This window comes from Xenia sp. Carnegie-2017, unplaced genomic scaffold (genome assembly GCF_021976095.1).
Source record: "Xenia sp. Carnegie-2017 unplaced genomic scaffold, XeniaSp_v1 HiC_scaffold_20, whole genome shotgun sequence".
Classification (NCBI taxonomy): Eukaryota; Metazoa; Cnidaria; class Anthozoa; order Malacalcyonacea; family Xeniidae; genus Xenia; species Xenia sp. Carnegie-2017.
Window position 1 is genome coordinate 16,018,938 of NW_025813483.1, and position 11,529 is coordinate 16,030,466.

General features: G+C 34.6%; 2 protein-coding genes across 3 annotated transcripts; one reads left to right on the forward strand and one right to left on the reverse strand.

Annotated features, from left to right (window-relative positions):
• The first annotated feature begins 2,572 nt into the window (after positions 1-2,572).
• Positions 2,573-4,468, forward strand: LOC124441896 (melanopsin-B-like). Its single transcript, XM_046992372.1, has 2 exons — positions 2,573-3,371; positions 3,787-4,468. Exons 1-2 carry the CDS (start codon positions 2,573-2,575, stop codon positions 4,083-4,085), a joined length of 1,098 nt encoding a protein of 365 aa, XP_046848328.1. The 3' UTR covers positions 4,086-4,468.
• A 4,245-nt stretch (positions 4,469-8,713) lies between these two features.
• On the reverse strand, positions 8,714-11,501 carry LOC124441895. 2 transcript variants are annotated; one of them, XM_046992370.1, is made up of 3 exons: positions 11,294-11,501; positions 9,417-10,359; positions 8,784-9,277 (listed from the first exon to the last, which is right to left on the reverse strand). In XM_046992370.1, exons 2-3 carry the CDS (start codon positions 10,356-10,358, stop codon positions 9,116-9,118), a joined length of 1,104 nt encoding a protein of 367 aa, XP_046848326.1. In that variant the 5' UTR covers position 10,359; positions 11,294-11,501; the 3' UTR covers positions 8,784-9,115. The 2 variants fall into 2 exon arrangements, with proteins under 2 accessions (XP_046848325.1, XP_046848326.1); XM_046992369.1 differs by having other exon boundaries at positions 8,714-10,359; positions 11,294-11,480.
• Positions 11,502-11,529: the final 28 nt, after the last annotated feature.

The window sequence follows — 11,529 nt, forward strand, 5'->3', positions numbered from 1 at the left end:
AAAAATACACACACAAAATACATTATACACACACAATATAAAAATACACACACAAAATACATTATACACACACAAAATAAAAATACACACACAAAATAAAAATACACACAAAATACATTATACACACACAATATAAAATACACACACAAAATACATTATACACACAAAATAAAAATACACACACAAAATAAAATACACATAAAATACATTATACACACACAAAATAAAATACACACACAAAATAAAATACACACACAAAATAAAATACACACAAATGCATTATACACACACAAAATAAAATACACACACAAAATAAAAATACACACAAAATAAAAATACATACGCAAAATACATTATACACACACAAAATAAAATACACACACAAAATAAAAATACCCACAAAAATAAAATACACACACAAAATAAAATACACATAAAATACATTATACACACACAATATAAAATACACACACAATAAAAATACACACAAAAAAAATACACACACAAAATAAAAATACACACACAAAATATGATTGCGGGCGCTTGCAGTGTCGGATGGTCTGACTATCATATTATCAGTTTGTAATCAGATATGTGTAATTCACTAATTGTGATTTTAACATTTGGTCGACTTGTCGTCGTATTTAACTGTTTCAACTGCGAAACATTTGAAATTACATTTGGAAAGGAATCGAAAGCAAGCTCTTGCATAATCCTGGCATAATTATGTTTTGTGCCAACTGTGGTGCACAATCACTTGACGAAGCTTCTTTTTGTCACAAATGCGGTGTGCGTTTGGGAAGATTAACTTCTTTGCCAAAATGTTCTGAAGCGTCAATGACGAGTAGCGTCTCTTCAAGCAGTTGCCCTTCGAGCTCTGCAAGTCCGTTAACTTCAACTTCAAGTACCCAAAGCTGTTTATAACAAATACAGGACAGGCTAGAGCAATAATGTCCTTTCAAAGGACAACACATTAACCTTAATTTTAACCAGAATACGGGGAGCAATATTGTAAGCAACTTTGAAATAATTGATCACAGTGAAATCAGTGAATTTTGTTATGTACTCTGGAAGTTGGAACCATTAGAACTTTGAAAACAGATGCGCTCAATTACGAGCAATTCCGAGTAAGCCGACACTGCAAGCGCCCGCAATCATATTTTGTGTGTGTATTTTTATTTTGCGTGTGTATTTTTATTTTGTGTGTGTATTTTTATTTTATTTTATTTTGTGTGTTTATTTTATTTGTGTGTATTTTTATTTTGTGTGTGTATTTTTATTTTATGTGTATTTTTATTTTGTGTATTGTGTTTATTTTGTGTGTATTTTATTTTGTGTATTAATATTTTATTTTGTGTGTTATTTTTTTGTGTGTATTTTATTTTGTGTGTATTTTTATTTTGTTGTGTATTTTTTATTTTGCGTGTGTTTTTATTTTTGTGTATTAATATTTTTATTTTGTGTATTTTTATTTTGTGTGTATTAATATTTTTTTTTTGTGTATTTTTTTTGCGTGTATTTTTATTTTGTGTGTGTATTAATATTTTTATTTTGCGTGTGTATTTTTATTTTGTGTGTGTATTAATATTTTTATTTTGTGTGGTGGCCCTTGTGAGCCACCGTACGTACGTACTCGTATGTTACTCGTATGTACTCGTGTGGTGTTTTAGTCACGATCCATTCGCCCACGCCAGCTGGATCCCATAATGAGATTAATAAAATATTTTTTTGTATAAGACCTCTAACAAGGCCAACGCCAATAACAAGAATACGCCAGCGTGCGCACAATGTCTACATTTGTAAAGTTATAATTCAGTTTTACGGCCATGATTCCCACGAACAAATTTCTATCTTTAGCAGCTGCACGCATATTTCGATACAAAAAAGAAAAGTCTGGTTTCCATATGGTTGTGAACGTGCCTGAAAAGTGTCGTAAAGATCTTTAGACTATACACATATACGACACACCTTTATACCAAAGGACGAAGTACTGTTGACAAACAAATTTGGAGTGTATGAAAAACAAGCATTTACAGGTAACTTATGATCGTTATTGGAGGACTCTGTATGAATAATTATAAACGCAAACTTCTAATAGAGATGTTATTACTGTACATTAATGAGCACATCTATAAACTATATACCTTTGGGCCACAATTTATGTTGAAATCACACAGCACAAGCAAGTTTAAAGAATTTGTAAAATTCTCAGTGCTAATTCTAGACATAAGGGACAGTGCTCATTATATTAGAAAACGGAGTTAGTATTAATTTGTGAGAATAACATACTCAACGCAAATATTTTTGCAACGTTGCATGAATGTCTCAATACACAACACTGAAGTCATAGTTTTGATCTCTTTAAATACCTTCATAAACCTACCTAATAAGTAACATTAATTTGATAATTTAGAAATTTAAGTAATATTATGTAATATTAATTTTACACTTAGAATTAATGAAACGTTAGTGGCTGAAATTAGGGATCAATTTTCATAAATCGCGGATAACAGGACTTTAGGAGTGATCACAAGGATTACAAGATAACTATTTACTGTTAGCTGTGTTGGCGATGGAAAGTCTATACGGGAACAAAACCAACAACAGCAATCATAAAGAATTCACACCAAATGCTGGAATCTATTTTCTCGTCGTGGCAATAGTCACGACTGCCATAGTTTCAATATTTGGTAATCTTCTGGTTCATATTGCATTTTGGCGCGTTACAAGTCTCAGGAAGTCTTCATCAGCAATTTTGGTGATGGCTTTAGCAACATCAGATTTCTGTATGGCAGCGTTTATCATGCCTCTTACAGTAATGACAGCGCTCCACGGTGAATCGCCACAAAGTCATGATCTTTGTGTTGCATCAGGCTTCCTTAATACTGTACTGACCGCAATACAATTTGGTATATTGTGCAGTATCAGTGTCAATCGTTACATAGCAGTTACATTTCCGCATCGTTATCAACTGAATTGGAAACCAACGACCACTTACAAAATGCTTTTAATTGTATTGTTTCACAGCGTCTTGTGGTCTATAGCACCATTTTGTGGATGGGGTGGTTATGACTACATACATGGAACTTTATTCTGTAACATCAACTGGTCACAACATAAGGCACACTCTACGTCTCTTCTAGTCTTCTGTTATATTATTCCTGCTGTTGTAGCCTCCATGCTGTATATTGCAGTGTTCTTGAAGGTGCGCAAGATGCGTCAATCTCAACAGAGAAAGGTTAATAAAATGGATTCAGGATCAGGTCAGGAAACAGGATCGACTCTGATTGAAAGAAATGAGAGAAGTTTTAATAACGGAGAAAACTGTAGGACCTGTGAAAATGAACCATCTTTGTCTCCTGGAACACGAGGTATTTACATCACAGGTTACAGAAAAAGTTGATAGTAAATGACATTAATGACTATCTGTAGTCTTCCGTCACTACCATTACGTCATAAATTTAACGCTTTCCCACAGAATAACACTATCTCAACAAATCATTCATTTCAATAATCCTCTAGAAGTTATTTGGAGAATAAATTTCAAGGTAAAACTTTGCACCTTTATCTTTAGCAAAAATTTACCTCAGTTCATACAACACGACTATAAAAGTAGGTACAAGATGTTCATGATAATACTGTCACATCTCTCTTACGCATGATGCTTAAATTTTTATTTAAAATCATATAGTCTTATATATAAGTTCAACAAATAATACACAAATTAGCATGGATAATATAAACGTGACGTCTTGCAAAAAAGCCGCATATTTTTAATTTCTACAGGAGATATCCACGGTAGTTATGTATCCGTTAACTCAGTCATCCGCTTACGTAAGCGTGAATTACAAGTGACAAGCAGTCTACTGTTGGTTGCAACAGCATTTGCTATCTTTTGGTTACCAAGGGGATTGGTGAACTTCATTGCGATCGTAAACAGACGTGACTCAATTCCGAGAGCCGCCGAGTACACAACGACAGTGTTCATCTTTATGTCAAGTTTCATAAACCCAATTATATACGCTTTCTTTCAGAGGCAATACAAGGAAGCCTTCAAAGAGATACTCAGTGGAATGATAAAATGAACTTTAAGCAAAAAATGACGGCCGTTTATGTCTTTTATAGTATTGTATTATAGTGGAAAAGATGCAAAAATAGTTTCTAATGATTGTAGTTTAATTTAGGCAACATTACGTAAAGTTTGTAAATTGAAAAGTTAAAAAATAGCTCATTAATCAACAAAGAAAAGTCAATATTGTAGAACTTGCCATTGAGAGTCCTGGAAACAAGATTTTCTCACTCCAGTTCATGGGTATGGATTTAATGTTTCATAATGAACGAGAGTATGTTTCTTACATTGTTCATCCACCTGGTGACAATCTATTAGTTTGAGCTTTTTGTCCAAACATATCAATATTTCTTGCACTCGTTCTTTTTTCTGCAATAAATAAATATATTTGAACACCAAGTGCAGTTGAAGACCACTACATATTCAAAAGTACAAGAACTGGACGAAGTTAGATAACGTGTTAAAAAAAGTAAATATATATAATCAATAGACAAATTCAACACACACAAAATTCGTGTAGGTTTATACAAGGGCCTATCACGCTATTTGTACACCATTTTTAAGACATGTATTAGATAACACTTTGGGTTCGTTAAATTTCTCTGATGAAAGATCACACTGAAAGAAACGACGCGAGATTCACTTGTAAATGACTTAAAATAACTATTAAGTATCAATTCTAAAATCCACAAGGCAATTTTGTGTGAGTGTTTAGTAAAAATCCACTCTCAGAGAAATCAAGAAGAGACGTTTCCTTCAACAGAAAAACTTCTACATAATGTAGCTTTATTTGTTACTTTGCAAACTTCGTAAATAAAACCCTTATCTGTCATCTCTCTCATCCATCCTAGCTTTGTGAAGATTATCATCATGTAGTCATGAGTGAAAGGACAGTTTGTAGAGCATACAGTTTAAAATGACAAGTTTTGCTTAAAATCAACTTACATGCTTTGAACAACAAATAAACATGGGGGAATAGCCAAGTTTACTCCTCACAGCTTCACGAATATCATCAAGCTGTAAAAGATTAAAAGAAACACGTGAACACTTGAAATCAGACAATGCTGTTGTAACCCATCTTTCCAAAGGTAAACCTGTGTTTGATATACGTATCAAAAATACGAGATCGAATTATAAAATTCGGGCAATCAAATGGTCGGACGGATATAGTATTGTATATGTAGAATAATGGTAATAAAATAGAAAGATGCTCTTGGGACATTTGTAAATTTTACTTTAGAAATCCAGAACGAATAATTATAAAGGCAGAAGATGTTAGGGGGAATAAAAACCATTTTCCGTCAAATCAGAGGAATGCTTGGATATGTAATGCAATATGCAAATACAAAGTTATATAGAAAAATAAAAACATTTGTAACGTTTTACAACTTAATATTTAATAGAAACAATTTAATAGAAAAATCATCTGCGCATGCGCTTGAGAATGCATAATCCACTCGACTATTTGTTCATAGTCATGGCAACGACTAACTATATGCACTTGTAGTACATTTGTGGAGATTAACTCACGTAGTCGCAAATTATTCAAGAAATCATCTGGGTATGCGCAGTAGTGACTTTAATAATACCACAACTTTCGTAAGCCTTTGAATTTACGTATATATATATATTAAGCTAAAACTTCAAATAGTAGATGTCAACTAGCAGTGGAAGCTGGGTGCGATATAGTATGCAGTGGCGTAGGGGCCCACACTCTCCCTGCGTACCCGAGCAAAGTCTATTGCAGAGGATCTCTGGGTCTGATGGAGAGAAGCTTGGTATTGCATCTCCCAAGTAGGATAGCGTGGAGGGGCCGAAATCTTCTACCGAAACGTTAGACAACAAAATAAAATGGCAAGCTAATTTTAAACCATCTCATTCAAATTGCCATTTGGCTTTACAAACTTCGACACAAGAATGAAAGAATGTTTAGCAAACAGCACAAATACTTACCACAGTCCATGGACAGTCCATGTTTTTACTTCCTCTGGAATTCGACAGCGACCCTTAATTTTAATGTGTACATGTAAATATGAGATATAATTATATTTTTTTCACCAAAGATTGGCAATGACAAAAAAGGCCATCTTGAGCATAAAAAAAGTTGAGGCCATCGTTGAGCATAAAAAAGTGTCACATTCATATATTCACCAACTGACCTTTCAAAAAGTCAATCCTTTTTCTAACTATTGTCTATTTATACAAAGCCATGTATAAAAAAAACTTTGTGCAAATTACAGACCAATAATGGCATGCCGTTTGTAAATTGCAAATGATATGAATTTCTATGGAAAATATTTTCAAGAAGATGGAGGACTTCATCAAATGGGCTAATTAAAAAGCATACTACAGTTTGGGCTTGGTAACATGCAAATCGTCGGCGTGTCACATGCTGAGTACTCATGAACTTATCCTGTTTTGGACCATTCTAGAGATATTTTACAGTAGCCTTTTACTTTAAAATCATACCATCGTTAACATGAAAATAAATGCAGCTGTTGCCCCTTTCCATTCATTTCATATGGTAAAACATGGCAATACTTACAAGGCTACGATAACGAACGTAATTAACCAAAGACAACTTCCTTTTAAATGCATTTTGTAAACTTCAATATCTGCTTTCTTCTCCTGAAAAACGATCATAGTTCAGTTTCTTTGTGCACTAATACAATTAATATGTGAAAGCTCCACGAAATTTAATCACTCAGATAGATAAACAAAAAAAACACACCTTAAATACTGAGCTGCTTCTTACGATTCAAAGAAATTAACGTTTTTGAAAATATTGAATTACCAGAAGATAATGATGTAGCCATTTCCGGTGAATTTCCAGTGAAAACCTTTTATTTAAAATCGATCAAGTCCAGTGATCAAGTCTCCTACCCATTTAGCTGTACTTATTTACCATGTAAAAATGTCGATACGGAGCTTGCAATCGAGTTCGGAGAGATTTACAGAAAAAAACTCTCTCCTGGGTAGGTGAAATTCTTTTCACCAAATTTCACGAGAAAACAACATTTTAAAAACATAAATTAATGTAAAGTTCTCTCCCAGAAAGAAGCAATTTCTATACAATACAAATAATGATTGTTCAAATTCAAAGCGTTGCCAGTTGAATAATATGGATAAAATATGTGTGAATAAGATGTACTGACAAATTTCAAATTAAACAATAATTTCTATAGCAATTACTGACATGTCTGCTAATAGACTGTACGTGAAGGATAAATTTGAAAACAACAAGTAGATAACAGTCAGCTGTTAAGATCAAAGGTGAAGGTCAGAGGTGAAGTTCAGTGGCGAAGTTAGGCGCGACAGTCAGTGGTAAAGGTCAGTGGTGACAGTCAGTGATGTACGTCAGTGGTAAAGGTCAGTGGTGACAGTCAGTGATGGACGTCAGTGGTGAAGGTCAGTGGTGACAATCTGTGATGTAATCAGTGGTGAAAGTCAGTGGTGACAGTCAGTGATGGGCGTCAGTGGTGAAGGTCAGTGGTGACAATCTGTGATGTAATCAGTGGTAAAGGTCAGTGGTGACAGTCAGTGATGTAATCAGTGGTGAAGGTCAGTGGTGACAGTCAGTGATGGACGTCAGTGGTGAAGGTCAGTGGTGACAATCTGTGATGTAATCAGTGGTAAAGGTCAGTGGTGACAGTCAGTGATGGACGTCAGTGGTAAAGGTCAGTGGTGACAATCTGTGATGTAATCAGTGGTGAAGGTCAGTGGTGACAATCTGTGATGTAATCAGTGGTGAAGGTCAGTGGTGACAGTCAGTGATGGACGTCAGTGGTGAAGGTCAGTGGTGATAATCTGTGATGTATCAGTGGTAAAGGTCAGTGGTGACAGTCAGTGATTAACGTCAGTGGTGAAGGTCAGTGGTGACAATCTGAATGTAATCAGTGGTGAAGGTCAGTGGTGACAGTCAGTGATGGATGTCAGTGGTGAAGGTCAGTGGTGACAATCTGTGATGTAATCAGTGGTAAAGGTCAGTGGTGACAGTCAGTGATGGACGTCAGTGGTAAAGTCAGTGGTGACAATCTGATGTAATCAGTGGTGAAGGTCAGTGGTGACAATCTGTGATGTAATCAGTGGTGAAGGTCAGTGGTGACAGTCAGTGATGGACGTCAGTGGTGAAGGTCAGTGGTGATAATCTGTGATGTAATCAGTGGTAAAGGTCAGTGGTGACAGTCAGTGATTAACGTCAGTGGTGAAGGTCAGTGGTGACAATCTGTGATGTAATCAGTGGTGAAGGTCAGTGGTGGCAGTCAGTGATGGATGTCAGTGGTGAAGGTCAGTGGTGACAATCTGTGATGTAATCAGTGGTAAAGGTCAGTGGTGACAGTCAGTGATGGACGTCAGTGGTAAAGGTCAGTGGTGACAGTCAGTGATGGACGTCACTGGTGAAGGTCAGTGGTGACAATCTGTGATGTAATCAGTGGTGAAGGTCAATGGTGACGGTTTCCATAATACCAATCCTGATAATAGCAATGTGAAAAATCATGATGTATTGTGATAATGAACAAATGTATAAAAATTCCTTGTTGATTAAAAATTACAACTGTTATCACTACTGACACATTGCTTTGCGTAAATAACATTTTTGGAAATCACTCATTGGTGGGTAGTAAACAAGACAAGCTTATCATGCTGATTGCACCAACTTTTAGCAATTGACTTTTAACTTTCCCCAATTCTCACAAATTACATACACTCTAAATCAAATTCGATACCCATGCCTTGTTTAATAGCTCAATTTCATATTCAATGTTCTGTTTGTATGGAATCAAATTAATTAAAGTGTCCATATTTAGCATACCTTTATACTCGAATTATGTTAAGGTACATTTAGCCAGGCAGAAGACAACTTAAAGAAAACCACTCCTACAATTGACAATGGACACCCTATTAATTTTGCCAATTGTCTTTCCTTAATGCATATCTGTTCAACATCCTTAAATGAAGCATAACTTAAACTAGTATCATCAAGGTAAACAGGACCTTTGATGTAATCACATTTTTTTATCTGTGATTGCAAACTCTTGCTTAAGTTCATAGATTTTTGCCTACCAGAGCGAAAATACTGAACAATTGATTTCCACTCTTTATTCTTTTCATCACTAGACAAATCAATTCCTTTGAACTCACTAAGTTTGTTAGGATCAACATCAAACATGATGATAGCTGGATGTGAGCTGCTTGTTGCATACTGTTCTAATGAGAAACACAGGTTATTTGATAAATAGAGGCCATCAGAGAAGTCAGATCTTTCCAGACCATTATGAAGCTTAATTATGCCTTCCAAGATATTTTGAGCACTAATGTGATCAGTAACATGAAAATATATGTTCACCTTTGGATCACTTATCCCTTTTTCAGCAACCTTTGATTCAATATTCCTGAGGGCATCTTCTTCAGATTCAACATTGATAATATTTACTGGATACTCTACCAGATCTCCTTCTTCACCAAATTGTGAGACATGCTCTGTAAACCATTCATTCAGATGATCATTTTTGTATGGAAAATCCAAGAATTGATCATTTAAAAAGATATCATACTTAAAATGATTTTCTATGTAAGTTTCCACCCAAGAAAAAATTGATCTGCAATTTGGATCTGGCATGCTTCTTATCCAGTTGGCAATGACTTGAGATCGATGCTTTGTAAAACCCATGTTGCACAAGGTTTTTGCAACAGCATTACTTTCTCTCAGGTTTTCTATGATTTCTTCTTTATCTCCCAAGAATATCAGCAAGTGGTCCTTTTCACTTTTATGTTTTCTCATGTGATCACTTATGTCAGTAAGCCTGTCAGCAAGCTCCTCTCTCAAACCAAGATGAGAACATAGAACTTCTTCAGGGCTAAGTTTCAAATCAACAAGGTAGTCTATCTCAGGAAGGTTTAAATGATAAAAGGCACTTTCTTTATCCTCTACAACACCTTCAATGCTTGACTTTTTTTTACCAAATTTGGAGTAGTGAAGAAATATTTCATCCAGGAACTTGGTTAAATGGATAAGGTTTGCTTTAAGATTTTTCAATAGCTCAATGTTTTCAAAACTGAGTTCTTTATCAAAAGACAATAATTTCACTACTTCATCCAAGAAATCACGATAGAAAATACTACACTGATGAAGACCAGCCATTGCCTCCATTAAATTATCATTTGCTAGTGACCTAAAGAGGAGATTTGTGATATCTTTTAGGTAATCATCTGCAGATCTTTTGTTGATTGTGAAATCATTTTTTGATGTCCAACTACTACAGTCGTTGATTTTAGTATATTTCTGCATTCTAAAAATTGTAAAATAAAAACATAAAATAGCAAGAAACTACAGAAAATACTTGGTAATTACCTTGAAATTAATTTCAAGACGTTTTCCCAGCTGCCACACATTTAGAAACAATGAAAACATAACCTTAAATTTTTGTATTTCATGCTTGTTTCCAAACCTTGATCGCCATTGGAAATAATGAAAAAACGCTGCGTCATCCTTATGGTGAAATAACAACATCCTTGCATGTTCAATGTCAAGAATTGAAAGCAAAAAACACTCTGGGCAGATGTTTTCAGGCAAATGGCAAGGTACCTTTATTGTTTTTTACGACAAGGAAGTCTGACACATAGGAATGAACTTGAAAAATAACGTTTATGGCAAAATTGCAAAAATTTTAAAAAATTGCATATTTGGAGACATTATGTTAAAGAAACAAGTAGAATATAAAACAAACCTATGAAATTTTTTATATTCGTCAAAGTCGATGTAAGACGCTGACGACACGTAAAAGAAATATAATATAAAACAAATTCCGAGGAAGCAAGACATCTTGAGATTGCAAAATATGAATCAAAACAAGACGAGAAGTGAAATGTAAATTTTCGACTTTATTTCAAAGTCATCCTCAGACAGAATGAGGTGTGACGAGAAATGAAATGAGAGACGAGAGAGGAAATAAAAATTTTCGACTTTATTTCAAAGTCATCCTCATACTGTATGAAGATGAAGATGATGATGTAGATGAAGATGAAGATGATGATGTAAATGATGATGATGATGTACATGAAGATGAAGATTCAGTATGAAGATGGCGATTCAGTATGAAGATGGCATCATGAGATGTCGAAACATGTCTATTTTCAAAAACATGTCGCTTATATTAAATGCGCATTAGCAATAGTGCTTTTACGAAATTATTTCTATTAAGCAGTACATATAAATTCACTTACATGTCGTAAAGAAGAGTAAATTCTCGCCGCACGAAGATATTAGAAGTTAAGCAATGCTATGACTAAAATCAAGTGAAAGATGCTTGATGGCGTTTGCTAAATTGTGACATAATCAGAATAATTCATAACTGGCAGGGCAATGATTTGTGGGATAAGACATCGCTTTTTGAGCACGTGACCGTGAATGAGTCAAGTTGGGTTTGCTGGTTTTGCTGGATTAAATAATTCGATTTTGG